This window comes from Amia ocellicauda, chromosome 8 (genome assembly GCF_036373705.1).
Source record: "Amia ocellicauda isolate fAmiCal2 chromosome 8, fAmiCal2.hap1, whole genome shotgun sequence".
NCBI lineage: Eukaryota > Metazoa > Chordata > Actinopteri > Amiiformes > Amiidae > Amia > Amia ocellicauda.
Window position 1 is genome coordinate 18,939,576 of NC_089857.1, and position 21,246 is coordinate 18,960,821.

The window sequence follows — 21,246 nt, forward strand, 5'->3', positions numbered from 1 at the left end:
TTCAGGTGGTCACAGGCCCAACGTCCGCCATGACAGCTGTTGAACTGAAGCCATTTCATAGACATCTATATGGCAGCAGGAAAAATACACAAAGAAAAACAATAACTTTGTGATAAAACCTCGCAGTGATGAGGCAATAGTGCCTTCCTAGTATAACATCAAATAAGCTAGCTGGGCCTTATCTGTAGGTCACTACACCAGGACAACGTACCAGAAGAGACTTTCTGCAGCATGTCCACAGTTCCTTATATGTACGGTTCCTAAACAAAATCACTTTCACCTGCCTTTGCCTAACGGGCCAACCCTTGCTAACAACGGTGCCTCCAAGCAGCAATCCTGGTCACAGTAGGCCTCCAATATTATTGTGCCCAACACACAGGCCACTACGGGGGTCTCACTAGCCACTGGATTGAAAAGCCTTTCATCTCACCCCTTCTTCCATTAGCAGAAAAGCAGTTTCCAGAAGAGTTTTAGTAGCAGCTCAATTGCACTTGCAAGTCACAGCTCCAGAGGCCCACGTCTGCCTGTGTGAGTCTGTGCAGATCAAAGACAGGCAGGTGTGCTTGGCATGAGGGATACTCACAGCAGGGGGACATCGATGATGAGATGGACCAGGTTACACATCATCTCCTCCAGCAGGTCTTCCGTATCCGACGCTACGGAACAAAGAAGATGACTCGTCTCATTAGGCCATCCACAGATCTTCAGAAATAAAGAGCTCACAATAGGACTGTAATACCACGAATACACCATGTATATTGTTTCGGTTTGGACTTAATTGGGGCTGTAAGGGGGCCCCAAGACACAGAATATACAAAGGATCTCAGTGCCAGTCAAGACACAAGGGAGATGTGGAACATGGGATGGGTTTGTAAAATAAAAGTGTTTCCCTGCCAAAACAGCTGGAGCTCTTTCAATAAGTCATTTTTTCTCAACTTTTTTGGTTTATGATATAGTTGTTGTTGTTGTATTTAATGGTTTCAACCCTTAGAAACTTGTAGAGACCAGATAATAAGGGTTGACTGAAATTTACAACACAATTCAGGTATATTTTAAAACTAAATGTGCAAGTAATTTTCTGCTGTACGCCAAAATAGTCAATCTACATACGTACACACATACATCCTACACTGAACACATGACAGAATAGATCATGCAGTTGCTTGCCTAAATGCCAGATGTTTTTGTTTTTCTTTATCGTTACTTTAAGGAATTTAGAAATTATGGAGCATATTAGTCAACGGATACAGAGCAATACAGAGCCAAATTTTTACAAGAAAAAAAATGATTTTCCACTGCTGAAGATACAAACTGTAACAGAAATCCAAGAAAGACGGCAATTTCTCCTGTCATTTCTACCACTGCTATAATTTTAACATGCATTTGTTTATTGCTCTAAGAGGACTCAGTTTAACTGCAATTCAAAAGCTTGAATGCAAAATGCTTAAATATTTTTTCTGTATTTTCTTTTGCTTTTTGTTTTTAATAATTCAAATACTACGAGGACAGCAAAATTCCCTCGCTCTCCCAGAAAATAACATGAACAATGGAAAGACTGACAGACCAAAAAAAACTAAAACAAATTTTACTTTTCCATGTCTGCTCAAATATCAAGTCCTTCCCAAAGCTCATATGCTGTGCATTGAATTGCCATCATTTCTCATCAAAGACTGTGGCTCCAGGGAAAGAGCTGTGGTACACAATCTTCATGCTACTGCTGTGTTCCACAGCAAAGTGAGTTCCCACATAAAAAATAAATGACAAAATTATTTATTGTCAATTTCTATATCCTTAAAATCCCCTGCAATGTTTTGTTGTTTTGTGTCTGTTTGTGTTTTTGCTTTGATGGAGCTTGCTTCAATCTGAACCTTTGACTTTTCTCCCGACACATGACAACCAAAAAAAGAAAGGAAAAAAGGAAAAAAAAAAGAAAAAGAAAAGAAAAGCAGGCAAACACACTCATTCACCACACAATAGGCCTCTGCCGGAGCCAAAAGTTGACTCATTCACCAAGCCTGCTCCTCACCACCGTCGCCACAATACGGAGAGGGAGATGCGGCTGGAATAAATAGGAATTTACTTTCCATTAATTTCCCTGCCTTTCATTCGAAGGGCAATTCTCTGTGCAGGATGTTTAATACTGCGGGGGAAACATAAATACTACTCACTGTATCCCTTCTTGTGTTTCACCTGGGCTTATATAGGTTTATTGATCAGAAATATTATAATTAAGTGTGAGGCACTCACAATGTTCCTAATTCAAAACGTAAATGAATAACAATAACATGAAGTTGAAGAAAAAGGGGCAGTCATTTTAAAAAGTTCACAGATATAGTGTTTTTGAAACAAATCCATTACTTAACTGATTAAAAGCTACAGACCACTGCTGTGCATTACTCAGGAAAATTGAGATTATTCAGTCAGCTTTGGCTGTGACAGAAAAAAAATAAAAATCCCTGCCGTTGCTAAAATAAACGGCTTCAGTTGCTCCTTCATACATCTTATTCAAGCATACCTAACATGACCTTCCTAAGCAGAGCACCAGGTATGCAGGTCTATTCGAACAGTGTCAAAGACAACAACTAAAACACACTCGCTCCCAGAGGAATCACACATCAGTTATATTGTGTCTCAAGACCTGGAAGACTGTGCACAGTTTTGCATCTATTACTTCACCATTACCTCAAGCTCATTAGGACGACCTTCATTTTGAGAGAAGTGTATACTTTGAATAAATTAACATAGAGAGAGAGAGAGAGAGAGAGAGACAGAAAATAAGGGCCAGAAATGGAAGAACGTGGCTGCCCTGCAAAAGAGACGTGACCCTCATCTCCTGCAGTCAAATCGCTTAAACATTGCGCTGAAGCTTTTATAAGGAAATCTGTTGCAATTATACCTCTCCGTCATTCCCAAAATGTATCCATTAACCTCCCTAACCAATTCTATCAATGCTTGCTCTGGCGCTCAGTTTATCCTGCTTGCTATGTGAAGCACTCCAGGCATGCGTTTGGGGAAAACGAGCTGGTCTTGAGGACTTACTGCAAGTGCCGGGCTCCCTCTGCTGGTAGGAGAACTGCAAGTGCAGGTCTTCCTCGGTCATCTGGCTGATGAAGACCTTCAGCAGGCAGCGGATCATGAACAGGGCATTGTGGGCCTGCCAGATGAAGAGTTGACTGGATAGGAAACAAACAAAAACACAAACAATAGAACAAGACTTATTATCTAGCTCAACCCTGTAATACCTTCTTGAACAAATGAGTTAAGATTATTAAGAAAAACAGGCGATACCCCATGTCCAACTATTAGGCCCAGTAGATTTATTATGCAGATACATATTTTGGCAGTTCTTTACAAGTATTTAAAAAATGTCCATTGGCATGTTTGATGTCCGTTTTTCATGGTATTGGTATAACAAAATATACTGTGTCTTGTTCCCAGTACCAGGAAAACTTCAATCAGACATCCGGTTTGAGAGTAAAAACCTTGACTTGGTAGCGAAGGGGTGTCATGCTTTTATTTTGTGTGCAAATTCAGGAAGGAAGGATGAAACCTTCACACACACAATTTAGCACTGCACAGTCACCTTCCTGACACCACACATACAGTACGGCTGCTAAGAAAACCATAAAATACAGTATAAAATATTCACACAGCTCAATTATTCCCAGCATTCCCCCTGCCTATGATGTCTATAGTTCTGGTGGCACTCTATGGCTGACAAGCAACCCAATTACAAAAGTACACAAATACAAAACGTTTGGTAAATAATAGCAAATAAACTTATTCACTAAAGAACATCAGCAGAGGATAGAAAGTCAAATAACATGGAAAAGAAGAAGTTAAATGCAAAGTCATCCAATTTCGGCTTTTTTGATTAGGACAGAATTTGCATGCTTCCTTATCTTCCAAGGGTGTGCCATTTCAGTCTAGGTCTTCACCACATTAAAAGTACACGTGTAACGGCCTGTTTTTGTTCCATTTTATAAAGGTTTCTTTTTCCAAGCCTGGAACGCAGTCCAATCCAGTTTGGCGTCAACAAAGACAGGGTTAAAAGTAACACAAGCAGCTCTTGTCTAAGAGTGCCGTATCTGGTGTTCACACCTGTGATCTTCTCCTATTCACCAACTGCTGAGGAATTACTTAGCGCTGTGCCTGAGCGGCTGTCTCTTTCACCTGATTCGCACCCTGAGAAAGGGCTAGGTTTCACAGCCATGTATTATTAAAGTTTTTAATCACACTCTGGCCCCAGGGTTTCAAGGCCGGAGCCACGGCGTCTGGTGCTGATGCACCCTCACTTAAGACACATCATAATTCATTTCCCTTGCCGCCTAGGTTACGATGATGCACAACGAAGGCATCTTGATCGGAGCGGCCACGAGTCTACCTCCTCACCACATGGGCTCCAGACAGAAAGGCCGCACCTTTTTGCGGGATTACCAGCAAATGCTGAATGATGCAGCGGGATAATTTCCTGTGCTCTAAAGTAAAGAAGGAAACTTGCCACCGCATTTTGGCACTGCAGTTGCTCCAAGACTGAGTTTCCTGTCTTCGATTAACCCGTTGTCTGGGATACAACAGATGCATCCCGAGATGTATACAAACCCAAAACAGTAACTGTAAGTGAAGTCGGTGCCTCTTATTGTGGTTGCCTTAAACCTCTGTTTTCAATTACCCCACTGCACGGCAGACAAGCAGGCAGAAAAATTAAGAGCTTGTCTTTCTTGGCAGGTGTTTCATAGAGGCAGCAGGGTTTAGGATTATGATATTTTGGGGCTACAAACTGTTGATATCATGTCAAGGCAAACATTTGTGGCGTGACAATGCAAGGCAGTCTACACAAAGGCCATCGGAGTCAAAATACTTTGCTTTTCTTGGGAAACTATGGAGATATACAACTATACACAAGGCTAGACATTTTTCTCGGGAAATGGGAATTAAAGGAGTGCCTGTGCATTTAGGTAAAACCAAACTTGCTGGACACGCATGACAAGAATGGTAGCATGTTAACATTCAAGACAAGAGCATTCAACACTGAACAAAAACAGGACTTACTTGTTTTACATTACAACTGTACAGTTTCATTTAATTCATACCATGTTTTATAATACAAACTGTATGCTTGCATGCAGTAAATAAATAAATATATATTATTTGTCAGGTCATGGTGCTGCATGAATATTGATTTTGAAAAATAAATAAGCACTCTTCTTTTTCAGTTCTAACAAGTGCAGTTGCTAAAGCAGCTCTAAGCTAATTGGCTCCCTCTTGTCTGGAATTTTAAAAAAATGGATGTAAAATGTTTCACGTTGCAGTCTGCCATTTCGATTTAGTTTGTTTTGTTTTGCACATACTTACTCTTGGCATTCTGTTGATATTTTTAGTTCTTTGGTTCGGCTGAGGAAAATTCTCACAAGGGCTCCAAAGTTTCCTGTTCTTGGGTTGTTCTCAACTAAGGCAAGAAAGCAAAAGACAAAAATTAGACTAGTTCTGCTACTACATTATGAAAAACCTCAAAGCAAAGAAGGGAATCTACAGAAACAGCTGAAGTCAGGCCAATCTCAGGGAATATGAATGAAACCCTAACCTAGTCACCTGTATGTAACAAGGACTGAGTATGAAGGAGATATTTCTTGGTGGACAGACATTCCAGTCAATGTTTTTTTGGACATCCTCAAACCTCATTCGGTTACTTGGGCCTTTAAAGTTCCCATTAAAAAAAATAAAAATAAAAACATTGTCTGCGCCAGCATTTTAGTGTGCTAAACCAGCAGGTTAGATGACATGCCAAGACTACAGCCTATTTGGGACAGAGCACAGTTTGACGTCTCGGCTGGACAGATGTGAGAAGCACTGAATTAGTATCACAGGGTGAGGGTGGCAAACAAAAGTGCCCGAGGGCAGATTAGGCTCATTGTACCGCATCCACTGCTGCTGGGCAATTGACTGGCTAGACCAGCTGGAAATGTCTTAAACTGATCCCAGTGGCCAAAGGCTCAAAACAGTGCAAACATCTGCTGATCTGGTTGACTGGGAGAAAAAAAAAAGGCTCTGGATTGGTAGCCGATTTGTGCGTTTGTATTCACTTATTTTCTTATGTGGCCTGCAGCTGGAAAGTGAAGTTTAAACCGTGATTGTGATTTTAGAATACAAAAAAATAAAAGGGCATACTCAGGATCTTGGCGAGTGGGATGATGGCTTCTTCCAAAAGCTTTGCGTCCGCACTGAAAGAGAAAAGAAATCGAGTGAGATTTAAGCCACCAAAAGGCTCCTCGAGTTATCAGAACAGACCTGACATGAGACTAAACAGGCCTAACAAGCAGAAGGCCTACGCCCTCATGGGTGGGTATTGGTAGTGCACTTCTCTGCTATACATTCCAGCTTATGAAGAAGTGGCCACTCTGCAGTTCTGTTTTCAAAGGCCTTCGCAAAAATACCCATTAGCTAGAATTGGCAAGAGTTTAAGAGTTCACAACTGTAGGATACATATATATTTTATGTAGCTTTGACTTCTGCAGCTCCGACAAATCCACATCTGTAGCCGTGAAATAATTAGAGACCAACGGATATATCGGAGCAACGGTGTTATCGGCCGATATTTGCCTTTTATAGAAATATCTATCAGCAAATTACTGGCTAAATCTTTTTCAAATTACCATAAAAACCTTCCTCAGATTTCAGACAATAAATAAATACCAATTTATTTGGTTTAACAGTCATTATTATAATTATTTACCAAATAGTTATGGTGCTATAGTTTTCTCTGAAAGCTTCAGACTCTACAGTGATTCTCATGCGCAGTGGCGCCGCGCACAATACTGAGCGCCGGTGAAACACACAGACTGAGAAACAGAGAGCTCATAAACCAATAAACATGAGTTTTACTAAAACCACCATAACCAATAGAAAGTGTTTTTGAAAGCTGTGCTGCATTTGAGTATCCATGGTTTTGATTATTGTTTATTTTCATCATGACTGAAGATTACCATATACTATGGCATAGAGGCTCTTTTTACTGAAAAGTTAATTCAATCGCTTTTCAAAATTCACAATAGAAATTCAAATAAAGAAAAACAGTAAATGTTCGCTGAAGATGTTGACTTGGATATAAGCAAACAAATGACAAGCAAGCTCAGATCACAGCGAACAATCTAAAGAAAATGAGAGAGAAAAGACGCAGCTCTCAGACAATTATGCAAATCAATGTATAACTTTTTTGAAATGCGTTTTTCTGGATTTTGTTGTTGTTATTCTGTCTCTCACTGTTAAAATACACCTACCATTAAAATTATAGACTGATCATTTCTTTGTCAGTGGGCAAACGTACAAAATCAGCAGGGGATCAAATAATTTTTTCCCTCACTGTACATCACTGAAGCGACCAAATGTTGGGCCTTGGGGGTGGGAAGTTAAAAAATGAATATGCAAATTGTATTTCATAACAAAAGTAACTGAGAAACCAAAGAAACCTGTGACAGGCAGATAATGGCACAGAACACCTAATATGGAGCAATTAGTGCAGAGGAGTTAAACACAGACCTATACATATACAAATACACTTAAGACACACGCATCAAAAATACATGTTTCAACCCTCGAAGCCATGACATGTTGCTAGGAAACATGATTAAAATATATTTTAATGTCAGATTAAATAATGTATAGGCAACTTTCATTTTTATAGGCCAAATGTTTTGCAAGAGACGTATCTCTGAAATGCCAGCAGCTGTCAAAGCCATGCACATCCGAGTCCTGATATAGAATACCTGTTCTTCTGTTTACTGTTGACTTCCCACTGACTTTCCCAACTGCTCTGTGCAAAGCATGAGACATTACAACTCTGTCAAAGATCACCAGTATCTCAAGCTCTGCAGTTATAATTGCAATTTCTGTTATGCTGCTGCAGCTGTAGCTCCAGACTAATAAGAATTTATAGCCTATTCAAACTAAATGAAACTGAAATGACCTATTCCCGATTTTAAGTGAAGTCATAAATCTAAATGCAGTTTGGTGAAGTATTCAAAGGCCTCCGTTAAGGGCCTATGCATTTACTACAACACGCGCCATCTACCACCTTCGAAACCGCTTACGGACTTGAATGGCACTTGTGATTTCTTGCGCATCCACAAATGCAAAAACTGACCTTTACATTGAGAACTCCGACACGTCTCTATTAACTCCGCAAAGAAGGGAAACACAAAATAATGTTGGTAAAGGTTACAGAGGATTCAGCTCATATTAACGATTGCCTTGAAGGTTTAGAAATCTAAGAGCGTCAAGTTTGTCCTGGCAAATTGCATATGAATTAGTCTAATAAATATTGATTTTAGGAGAAGGCTTTGGAAGTTGCAGGTGTTACAGATGGGTTCACAAGGCTTTCTCAGTTTCGAAATATCAAGTACAAAAAAAAAGGGAAAAACACAACAACCATTTCCTTGTTGCTTTATCACGGATGCAAAAGACATTTGACGAAAGGGCTGGGGCTGAAGCTGTAGCTGTACTTTAAGTTGCAGGAGTGATTAAATATCGACAAACACCTCGGTTTATTTTAGGTTGACTGTGATATCCACCACCTATTTAATCAAAGTCAGATCCAACCCTGTCCAGAGGCGAGGCCTGAGAATAAAAGAGAAACCCAACGGAGAAAACCACAAGAATGTTTTATATTTGAAAAGGAACACACACACAAATTGCATCACTCTAGGAATGTTGCTGAAACAGAAGTGTATTTTTCCTGAAGTGTACTACACACAGCTTTCCAAAATAAATATTACACAAATCGACAATAACGTGGGGAGATTTTGGAGCGTTTAATCATTAACCTCATAGAAGAGCTCAAACCAAACCTGTTGTGACGGCCTTTTGAAGACACTCATTAAAATGTAGAGCAACCACAAAATGGAAAAAAAAAAAAAAAAAAAACAAGACATGACAGTTAACCTGAATTAAAGGTTATGAAATAAAGACTGGTCTCATTTCTATGTCATCGTAATTACTCGTAACTCGTTTCGTTTAATTGATTTTTTTAAATTTAATTTGATTCACAAAAATCACTCAAGTGTTCAATACAGGAGCCAGACAACAGTACTGCGCTTGATATTACGGCAAAAAGAAGATATAGATCACGCAAGTCTCGTTTGTGATGCCAAGACACCGAAAAATACCTCGTCTTCAGTGCTGGGAGGAGAGGAAGAGTTCCTACTAAAATCTGACCTAGTAACTAAATAAAACCCTTCTCACCTGTTGGTAGGACTGGTGAAGGTGAACGAGATGAGCTGATTCCAGAAGGGGTCATTCTCCGAGATGGACTCCGTACCAATCAAATTCTGGAGATTCTTGTTTTCCGACAGGTCACTGATGTGACTGGTGTTGGCTCCCATATCCTAATTGTGAGGTCGGCTGACGTCTTTCACAACTTCATCTCCCTCGAGGCTTGGCCCTGCTGAGACACGGCAGGTAAAACATGGTCAGGAAAATCCAATCTAGTAATTGTGATCAGAACTTGGAAGAAAATAATGGCTGAGTGTGGGGGGGGGAGTACTCATTATCCAGTTTAGTTAAATACTGACTATAATATTCAATACAGTGACTTTTCCATGTTTGTAGATATTGGTTATTCCAAATTCATGAGAATAAAAGGGGAAGCATAATGGACAATTTTAAGCTGTAGTTGTATCATTTCAAAATAACAAGATATCAATATTTTATTTCATAATTTCATTGCAGGATTTGTGCATCCTTGATTAAATAATTTTTCTTTCCATTATAAAACAATTGTATTATAATAGAGAGGAATATCTCAGTTATCATGCACCAAATGGAGAAAAACAAAAACTCAGTCTGACTTTATGAAAAGACACTGGCCACCTCTCAGCCGCGTGAGTGAACTGCAGACCTTGTTAAATTAAATACACGTGACTTTTAAGACGGGGACACATTTAGACTGGCAGCTGGTGTGCCATCATATCATCTGTCATATCAGCTATCGAGTTAATTAGCAAGATGCTGTACTATGGTAGCATGAGAGTAATACCAAAAAAAAGAAAAAAAGAAAAAGTTTGCTAATGGGTCAATCGTTTAATTATCAACTAGCCAGCAGTGCTCATCTGAGACACTGCAGAGAGAAATTAAATAGGTCAGACAAGACATGGTTCATCTCTCCCTGATGACAAGTAGGTTACAGTTCCAGTTAAAGCATGTTGGAGGTGTAAGCCTGTTTAACAAGATATGCCACTGAAGTCAAGTTTCTCTGAGCTACAGATTTGATCCCATCCTTGCCTCTGCTTAGAGTAAAACCGTGCACCTTGAGGGTGCACATGAAATGGCAGAAGAAATCCCAAAGAGAACTGCATGATAGATTAACAATTCTAGGTACTATAAAAATACCACTCTCTTAGTTCAATTTCCTAGTTTTATACCCGTGTAAAATCCTACAGATTGCACTCATCAGTATGCATGGATAATGGGACAATAGTTTAAGCCAGCTCATTTTATTAAAGTAAAGAACTAATTCAAGTCATAATGGCTGTTTAAAGACTGCATTTTAAAATAAAATCTCCTAAATGGTAGGAAATTGAAAACGCACATGTTCTTGATCCCATACTAATCAGACGTTTCTGCTGGAATAAAGGACAAATCAAAAATCATCCGCCATTGGCACAGAGGAAGGCTGAGGTGTTGCCTAATTTCATTATTTGTCTGAGAGATTGATCTCATAATTGTACTGAAGCTTAATTTAAACATCTGATCCTTGCAGGGGAGACGAATGGAAAGCTTTGAATGGGACTGGAGTCATGAAATCAGAAATGTTTTTTATTATTTTCTTTGAGAAGTATTATGATTACTATAATTATTAGATTTTGTCTGACTATGTTTCTGCTATTGAGGGTTAGAAATAAAGATCAGTCGTCAGCTCTTTTAAGAATGGATGACACTGAAAAGAACCAGCTGTTTTATCATCCGGATTCACACTCGCACAAGTGTCGGATCTTTGCGAATCTAAAACAATGAGCTAGGGCTATACGTTCCTGTGTATTGGCTCTTCATTTTGGGGGAGGGGCTGTAATCATTAAAACACAGAGCATGGTGGGATACTCTTGTATAAATCCCAGCATCCATTGCAATGATCACGATGGTAACCAAACTATTTGATAGGCTATACACACCAGACTGAACAGATCTGGAGTCATAGTAGTAGGTTATGTAATATGGAAGAGAGACTATTTTTTTTAAAGCATCAATTTACACAAGGCAGGCGAGAGGTAGATGTGATGAAGGCCAGATATTCATCAACAGCCAGACAGGCCTTTAAGATACTAAGAGGTTTCCAACCGACAAGCTGGTCAGATGAGAGAGGACCTTAAAGGAGTCATAGAGGTTGAACCATTTATGGCTGGGAAACAAGACAGTCTGGCCTGAAACAGGATGAGCTGCTGTCCTGTCTGTGAACAAATGGCCTGACAGCAGGGCTGCTTAAAAACAACTAGCCTAATCCCATCCAGCAGACAGCAAATGCAGAGGTGGCCAGACTGCTATTAGACCACAGAGACACAGCACCGGGGGGGGGTAGTATTAAAGCATGTGGGTTAAATTCTGCTAACATGACATGTTTTGTTGTGGTTGTGTTCATACAGCAAAATAACGTTTTGTTTTTCTACAGAGAGGCCTAGGATCGGGTCGCCGAGTGTGCCTACTTCACCTTATCTCAAACCAAACATCTCTCAACTTTGTGTTCAGTATCTGAGCATTGTTAAGAAATTGGGATTCATTTTTTATTTGCGAGGTCTTTCATTGGTAGAATAACATCAGACTAGACTAGAAAGAGAAAAACATTTCTGGAGGCAATTCCTTAGTCAATACCCTCACTGGAGCAGGTTTGGGTTGGTCAATTCCAGTTTTGCATTTCAATTCTGTTTGTAATTCCGTTTTCAATTCAATTCCAGTTCCAGTAAAACTTATTATGTCAATGTAGAAAAGAATTGGTACTGGAATTGGAACTTAGAAAGGTTCTGGAAAAGGGAATTGGAAGCGAAACAGTGGAACTGACCCCAACCCCAGAGTCCAGAACACACTGAGCCACGTTAGGTGGTTAATGTTGGATGAGATACGCTCAGTAAAATTAAATAATAGGATATAACAAGAGAATGAATGCCAAACTTAGGCAGGCAGGGAGGCTCACTGGCTTTTTTTCCTTTGTCACAAGTGAGATGAATTTGCTGGTTTTCTACTTAGCTTTCTGTGGACAGCTTTTGGGCCTCTGCCACCAAGTTCATTTGGGAAGTGCACAGAACAACTTATCGCTTTCTTATTACTTTTTCCCAACGTGATGAAAATAACAAATGCAGTGGTGTACAATGTGCTGATGGCAAGGTGCTGAGTGCAGGGTATTGTGGCCTCAACATGTATCTGAGTGAAATCCAAAAGCCAGAGACCCATAGGGGACCAGAGGAAAGAGAACGTGAGAGCATTGGTACAGAGAAAAAACTAAAATGCATGAACAGCTCTTTAAAGCCTCTTCTTAAATAATGTTGTTTTAGTTTTTCCATACAAGAATCATCCTTCTGATGCCAAACTGTTTCCATTTTATTTCCTTAAAATGATACTACAGTCTGAACTACATATGATATTATTTCAATGTGACACTTTACCCAGAGACAGATCACCAACAAAAGAGCACAGCATTGTTATAGTCCAAGGTTATGTTTTATAATAAGTTAAAAGGTATGAAAGTTAATGATTATTATTTCTACAGAAAGCACAATCCTATAATCTTTAAAAAAATAATTTAAAACTGAAATCAGTAACTAAATATTTCAAATATGTCAGTAAAAAGTACATAAGTAACTACCCTGTAACACTGGTTTTAATGCAGAGTACCCGGGCCCTGCTGGGGCAGCATCGTGCCAGACTGGTATTTACACTATAGAGAGGTGAGCCAAGCGTTTGACGTCACGAATAATGAACGTGCCGAGTAGCAAGTCGATGATACACTGTGTGTGTGACAGTGAAAGACTGTGAAAATGGCGATTCTTATGGCGGACCACGATGTTCTGGTTGTGCTTTTTTTTGCATCTTTATGTTTTACCTACAGAATAACACGGTTCAAAATCATTTAAGACATACGGCAAAAAAGGAATGATCAGTCTTTCCAAACTGTTTATATAGGAACCACTGAAGTAAAATAATAATAATACTATAGTAAGAAATAAATACTTTTTAAAACTTGAGAGTCCTTAGCCTCAGTAAACATTAATTTTAACTAGTATTTGTGTAGCCCCCGTAACCCCACCCACGGCCCCCAACAGCCCGGAGACAGAGTCCGGTATGTCACAAGGCCAGAGTTTTGCCGATGGCTTCCGGCTCAGCTCGGGTGTTTGTTAGTGGAAACACACCCATACGGGCACGCTAGTGTAAACGAGACATAAGTTATTCATAATTATGTTCCCTATTATGTATATAGATCTTAAGTGTATTCAATTTCACAGATATGTTCTCCTATTCTCCTTTTCATTTCAGTCTCAAATTAAACACTCAAGAGTGTAAGGGCCAGGCCACAGAATTTACACATTTTCCAAAAGAAAAGAAAACAAATTAAACCAATTAAATCAAACATGTATAGAAAGTAGACCTACACCATCTTCGATCATGCATCTGCACACCTGGTATATAATATCAAATTGAAGTCCCTGCAATGTGTACTTTTCACCCATCGTCTGACAACAGGCAACTTTCATAGAGCCATTAAGCAGTTGCCATCTTGTCTTCTGCACAGACAGTGTTTTAACTGCAAGGCATCTTTCAGTCACCGCCCGTTATAGCAAAACCCAATTAAGGCAGCTAGGGTTCTTCATCTATTAAAAAGGCATCAACTCACTGCTGCAGAAGTTAAATGTGGCAGAATTAGGGCAATGCAGAGGAATATGACTTATGAATAATAAAAAAAGATCCTTCAGAACAAATAACATTTCCAACATATAGCCGGCCTCTAGACTTCAGAGCTGTTATATAAAAAGGCCCTGAACTATGAGCAGTACATGAGGCGTGCAAACTTGTCCTTTTCACAAACACGGGACTTCACACATAATGCGAATTTGCTTAATATGTATAAACTCTTATGTTGCTCTCATTTATTAATAGAATCTCTTTGCTGATATCAAGCAGATATTGTATTTAATTTGGCCCCAATTTACACAAAGATATGAAAACTTACACGTACATACAAGCTTACCTTAACCAGTCTGCCCTGTACTGTACAGATACTGTATGTATAGGCTACCATCTGGGCAAAGGCTTTCCAAATAAGCTAATAGTGTAAGGTGACGTTAATATCCATTTTGCTGGATATTCCAGCCTAAAAGAGATCTCGTAAGGGCTTATTTGCCAGTGTATTCTACCTATGCCCTTCTCAGAGCCGAGTTTCACCCTGGGCCAGTGACTAATTTATGAAATTATTCATAACAATACAGACTTACAGTATTCCTATATTTTTTATTAAACTTGTACTGATGTATAAGGATAAAACCTTCCATCTGCTCCATCACCTGAACCATGCCTCTTATCTCTAGATACCTGACTAGACAGAAGGTTTTGTTCAGGACAAATGTAACAAGCATCATTATTTTATTCTTGCCATTATAGGACAACAACGAAACAAAGTGGTATTTGTCCTCAAATAATCCCAAATCTTTAAATCTGGCAAAAATAAAATAAAATCAAGATACTATATTACTGTTTTGGATTTTGTTGTCACTGTTATCGTTGCTTTTAAAATTCTTTTTTAAATTTTAAAAAAGGTGATCTTTTTTATATTGACTGGAATAAACTTTGGACTCTTTTCCTTTTGTTTGTTTGCCAGGAAATTGGCCTAGGGTGAATATATTGATTACCTGCTCCATTTTAAACTGATCAAAAAGTTACTAGAAAACAAAAATCTTTCTATTACTTTGGAAGCCTTAGGTTTTAACACGCAATAGAACTGCACTATTCTTTTTTTCACTTTTTCATGCATTTCCCCCAACCAACTGATCGTATAAAGTCATATAGGTCTTAAGTAACCTAAAACTATTTACACAGACACGTAGCATCATATTGGTTAAGCATTTCCCACCATGCTCCACAAGCCACACCTTTCTGAAAAAGTAAAAACTAACTCTTTGTGTTGAATTTACAGAGCCAAGTTAGCACTCTTCTCGGGCTGACCAATGTTATTTTGGGCAGGTCAGTTCAATATTAGTGCTAATTCAGGGCTGTGAAAGTAGCTGATAAATGTTAAAAATGTTTGAACTAAAAAAAAAAAAAAAAAAAGAGAGAGACACTTGAGTGTCAAAGTCTGATGAGTAAGTTCATTCATTTCACTAGATATACAGTGGGGGAAAAAAGTATTTGATCCCCTGCTGATTTTGTACGTTTGCCCACTGACAAAGAAATGATCGGTCTATAATTTTAATGGTAGGTGTATTTTAACAGTGAGAGACAGAATAACAACAAAAAAATCCAGAAAAACGCATTTCAAAAAAGTTATAAATTGATTTGCATGTTAATGAGGGAAATAAGTATTTGACCCCTTCGACTTAGTACTTGGTGGCAAAACCCTTGTTGGCAATCACAGAGGTCAGACGTTTCTTGTAGTTGGCCACCAGGTTTGCACACATCTCAGGAGGGATTTTGTCCCACTCCTCTTTGCAGATCCTCTCCAAGTCATTAAGGTTTCGAGGCTGACGTTTGGCAACTCGAACCTTCAGCTCCCTCCACAGATTTTCTATGGGATTAAGGTCTGGAGACTGGCTAGGCCACTCCAGGACCTTAATGTGCTTCTTCTTGAGCCACTCCTTTGTTGCCCTGGCTGTGTGTTTTGGGTCATTGTCATGCTGGAATACCCATCCACGACCCATTTTCAATGCCCTGGCTGAGGGAAGGAGGTTCTCACCCAAGATTTGACGGTACATGGCCCCGTAGGTTTCTTGAGCAGGGGGACCTTGCGGGCGCTGCAGGATTTCAGTCCTTCACGGCGTAGTGTGTTACTAATTGTTTTCTTGGTGACTATGGTCCCAGCTGCCTTGAGATCATTAACAAGATCCTCCCGTGTAGTTCTGGGCTGATTCCTCACCGTTCTCATGATCATTGAAACTCCATGGAGCCCCAGAGCGAGGGAGACTGACAGTTATTTTGTGTTTCTTCCATTTGCGAATAATCGCACCAACTGTTGTCACCTTCTCACCAAGCTGCTTGGCGATGGTCTTGTAGCCCATTCCAGCCTTGTGTAGGTCTACAATCTTGTCCCTGACATCCTTGGACAGCTCTTTGGTCTTGGCCATGGTGGAGAGTTTGGAATCTGATTGATTGATTGCTTCTGTGGACAGGTGTCTTTTATACAGGTAACGAGCTGAGATTAGGAGCACTCCCTTTAAGAGACCTGTACCTGTATAAAAGACACCTGGGAGCCAGAAATCTTGCTGATTGATAGGGGATCAAATACTTATTTCCCTCATTAACATGCAAATCAATTTATAACTTTCTTGAAATGCGTTTCTCTGGATTTTTTTGTTGTAATTCTGTCTCTCACTGTTAAAATACACCTACCATTAAAATTATAGACTGATCTATAAACGTACAAAATCAGCAGGGGATCAAATACTTTTTTCCCTCACTGTAGGCCTAATTGAAAAGAAATGCACTCCAGTATACCAAAACTAACAATATGTACAGGAATATTCACAAAAAAGACAACAGCAGCCTCAGAGTTTAACATCTGCATAGAAATCCTTTGAGTTTTCAGCAGAATGCTCTCCTGCATTATGCATTATTGAATGACTGCATTAGCTTGGTGAAACAAGTCTGTACATCAGAACGAGACCTGGACTGTGGACTCCTCAGTTGGGCTTGGATAAAGGAACTATAAATATCTTCTCAGCAGACTTGCAGATGAATAGCAGAATGAGATTCACAGCACAGTCATGTCCAAAAAGTAATGCCTTGGCTGACTGTGGACTGCCTCTGTGTGGACTCTCACTGTCTCTGCAGGTATTACTCTATCCCTCTGGCTTCTCCAGTCCCACACTGGACACCAGTGACTCCAGATCAATCTTCTTGTCTCCTGTAATAAACACCTAGGCTTCCTCAATACTTTATAGCTGTTGCATTTGCTTATCCAGCAGCAAGGCTTTTAAAAAATAAATAATAATACTATTTCTTCCTCAAGCATTAGAAGCCACTTAAGCAATAATCCCAGAGAAGGCTGATTTTCTCAGCAGGCTTTGCAAGGAAGTCAATGGTGCAACCAAGGCCTTGAGTTAATTTACCAACAAAAGCTCCATGCCACTGCCATTTAGTGTCATTTATTTTTATAATACGACCCTCAACACATAAAGAGCACTGGAGAGTTTAATTGGATGTATTCCAGCAGACTATACATTTCTGATTTGAATCAGGGCTATGCAATTGCAAATACTGGTCAGAGATGCATAGAGGCCCACAATTTACTTTGCTCCCCAGCCGGGTTGCGTAGGTAGAAGTTGGCTGGGGGATCAAATGTCCCTTTTGTACAATTGGTTTAAGGTTTCCCCCCCGACCTGCAGTGTGAAAAGAAAGCGGATCATTTCAAAGCTGGCATTTGACCTCTGCCAGGCTGACGCGTTGCTCGTAATGGTGAGCTTGGCAAACCAATGCAATAATACGGTTATATTTTTGAACTCACAGAATTACTCATTAAATAAATAACTGGTTCAGCTCCAATACTGGGATCCTCCTAGTGTCAGCTGGACGTGACGTTCAAAGAGGAGATGATAGCTTTCAAGCAAGCTTTCTTTCTATGCTGTATATTATGTAGTATGGTCATTGTGCAAAACTGCATCTATGTGTGGATCTACATTTAAATGGTTAAATTGTCAACTATATCAAACACATTTTAAATATAATACATAAACCAAAATGTCCTTCCTTACAGCATCTCAAGTCATAAAACATCAGTCCTGCAAATGACACTTGCACTTCCTCGGTGCACTGAGGTTTGCACTGCTGCTGACCAGTCCAGAGGCGTGGACTTTCAGTTTCAATGCGGACCAGTACTCGGTTTTTAAACATGAAATTGTAAAAAGTGCTATTTTGTTAACTAGACGTATAATCAGTGCTGCTACTACTTGGAGGCTACACATCAAAACATATATAATGCTTTGTATGTGCATGACTTGATCGTGTTAGATCTCATCTCAGATCGTAAATCTATCCTTGGCTTCAAATTATTGTCATAATGCCATACAATACAATGTCTATATGTGATCGATATAAAGAGCTTAGGCTAATTTGCAGGAAAGTGACGAGGAACATTACTACTGCTGGTCTAATGTATATAATGTATATAATGTCAACTGTATAGTAAATCGTATTCGTTTGTGATTCTAGTTGCATGTATGGATTCATTGACCTGCCACTCACAGTAGCACCATCCAGGAATAATGCATTGAAATATCTGTATAGTGAAAACATAAAGGTAACACATCCCCATGCATCTGCACACACAAGCCTCTGAAACACTCAAACACTGCCCGTACCTAAAGATCCCTCTCCCCGCTCGGTGTGACAGCTGCCCGGGCGCGTCCGTCCGTCCGTCCGTCCGTCCGTGTCGCCGATGCAGGCTGACTACGCGAGCACTTCAAATGCTAGTATTGTCTCGGTTTATTATTAACTCAGTTGAAATATTGCCGATATCTCCCACTTTCTCTTTTTCATTCCTCCATATTTCCACGTCGCCACAGATCCCTACGTCGCCACGAGGTTAAGAGGTTAACAGGATGTATCCCGGAACACAGAACGGCCTTCTGGGAGTTGGAGTTTGTACGTGTTGAGCACGTTGCGTTTATACGCTGTGATGCATGCATTTCCAAATATGTAGTGCATTCACTCACAGCCACGGATATTATATGGGATTTTGATCCGTATCATGGTGCACTTGCTCAATGTCACTGAAATGTGTTGTTTTGATTATTAGATTGATTAGTCTAACCAATAGTATGTCCTTTAAGAGTAAATATATTCCACATATAATGCAAAAACGTATTATACTGATGTGACTGCTACTGAACTCTAAAGGCAATACAATAAAGGCCTCTATAATATTAAGATCATTTCAGTTAATGTCATATTTTATGATTGTGTGCTAAAATAGTGTTCAGAGAGTGAGAAGTTAGTTTTTTGACTTTTACAGTGTAAGAGTATAATTTAGAGATATCTCAATATGATCATTTGTCTTGTGATGCTTATGTATATTTCCACTGTGAACTCCCTTTTGAGCAAATATGGGTTAAACCAACATGGGTGAGCAGCCTATATCACACATCGGTGACAATGCCAAAATTAAAGTCAATTTCAATTTAGGAAATCCAATGTATGTACATTTATTTAATTCTTTTTTAATTTCTCTTTTAGGGTATTGCTTTTTTATTTAAAAATCCCTTGTCCAAGGAAAGTACATGGCACAGTTTTAAAAACAGTTTTAACCACTTTTTGGAGTTTACTGACATCTTAAATAAAGTAAAATTGTATGTTTGTTCTCATTATATTTTGTGATAAATGTATTAAACAATTATATAAATGATATACAATTACATATGTATAGATTGTATACATTCAATTTACCAACAATCATGGACGTACACTTCATTCATATTTGTTTCTCTCCAGTTTGCCCACTAGAGGGCACTATCTTAATACATTTGAGGTAGACATTGTAAACCCACACAGTTGTTTTCTGCAGGGCTCTGTGTAGCTGTGTGGTTACATAATCATTTCACTTTTCATTTCCCTGGAGAGCTTATGTGAACAACTAAAGATTTTAAATAACACGTACACCTGGAAAATTTCTCATGCACCCAGTTTGACTATCACAGCTGTAGACTATTATAATGTACCGTACTGTACAAAACCATAGATTCACAACTTGAACGCCAACATATTAATACACACAGACCTGTCAGTTAAAAATCAATCATTTTGGATCATATCAGGTAAAAAAACATTGTCTGTCTAGCGCAACAGCTGTGGAAGGTGTTAGTGATTGTTGGAATATAATAAAAGTAACAAAATACTTACATATATACATAGTTATTAAATTATTTAAGATGCCTTTTGTGATGTCCTATCTGAGCAAAGAAAAATAAAGTGGCTATATCACTTGTCTACCTCAGTTCCTAACATCCCCAACAACTTAAATCCTTATCTTAACCTGATATTGAATATATCCTTAAACCTAACCCAAGCTACAGATATTATCCCCACCTCTCCCCAAAACCTTTTAAATAATCACTAATGTGTCAGCTAAGATGCTAGGTTCTGGTGTAGTTTTTTCATGTTGTAAAAAATAAATAAAAGCAAAAGAATATTGTAGCAATCAGCCTTTACTTTCCAACAATCTTACATTCAATTTGGCTGCAGAACACCCCCAAAACATGCAGCACGTCACGTTCTGACAAATTAAGTTAAAAGAACACCTATTGTATAATTTCCATTTTATTTTTTACAGATAATGAGACAAATTATTTCAAGGATGTAAGGAAAAAAGACTTATTGGAAAAGGAGTATGTTTTAGTTCAACGTATTAAGCAGGCTCTATAATTAAGATCCTGGGAATGATCTGTCATGAAAAGATACGCGATTTAAAAAAACTACAGAGTGAATCAAAGCTGGGTAGCAGGAAACCCAAGACGAAAGCCTGCAAACAGTTTCTATACAAACTCCCATTACTATTTATTTACAAATCATAAATAACCTAAACAAATAATACAGGCTCTAATGCTCCGTGTGTTATGGGGCAATTTCATATATAAAAATAGCAAAAGGCTATTAAGTTAAATAAAGCATTTTCAATTAAATTATCCAAGCAAACACAGAAAATAATATCTATTCATTTTTTCCATGTCCATCGATGCAGCATCAGTCTGTCTTCTTATCAGAGACAGTCAGTTGTTCATTGGCAGTGGAAGTGTTCAAATCCCCATTACACTCAGATTCCACCTGTAAGCAGATTTAACGAGTAAAGGTCAGTAGGCAGAGACACTTAAAACAGAGGAATTTACCTCAGATTAGGAGGGACTTGGCCATAATGAGACCTACTGATGAATATATAAAATAATTTTACTGAAATTACTGACAGGAAGCAGAACAACTTGGGCTTGTATGTTAAAGGTGGAATTGAAATAATCTGGATAATATGCAGATGATAGGCTAATTAATTGCTATCCTTGTATTCATTCAAGATTA

The 21,246-nt window shown here is 38.9% G+C and overlaps 1 protein-coding gene across 2 annotated transcripts in view; it reads right to left on the reverse strand.

Annotated features, from left to right (window-relative positions):
• Positions 1–18,775, reverse strand: part of dym (dymeclin) — a 120,726-nt gene extending 101,951 nt beyond the window's left edge. Inside the window, exons 1-6 of one of the 2 annotated variants that reach the window (XM_066710532.1) lie at positions 18,543–18,775; positions 9,238–9,436; positions 6,169–6,221; positions 5,356–5,449; positions 3,040–3,173; positions 584–656 (exon numbers count right to left, since the gene is read on the reverse strand). In XM_066710532.1, coding sequence (XP_066566629.1) covers positions 584–656; positions 3,040–3,173; positions 5,356–5,449; positions 6,169–6,221; positions 9,238–9,377 — 494 coding nt within the window. In that variant the 5' untranslated portion in view covers positions 9,378–9,436; positions 18,543–18,775. Of the gene's footprint in view, positions 1–583; positions 657–3,039; positions 3,174–5,355; positions 5,450–6,168; positions 6,222–9,237; positions 9,440–18,542 lie in introns of both variants that reach the window. The other variant, XM_066710531.1, reaches the window with a different exon arrangement.
• Between the last annotated feature and the right edge of the window lie 2,471 nt (positions 18,776–21,246).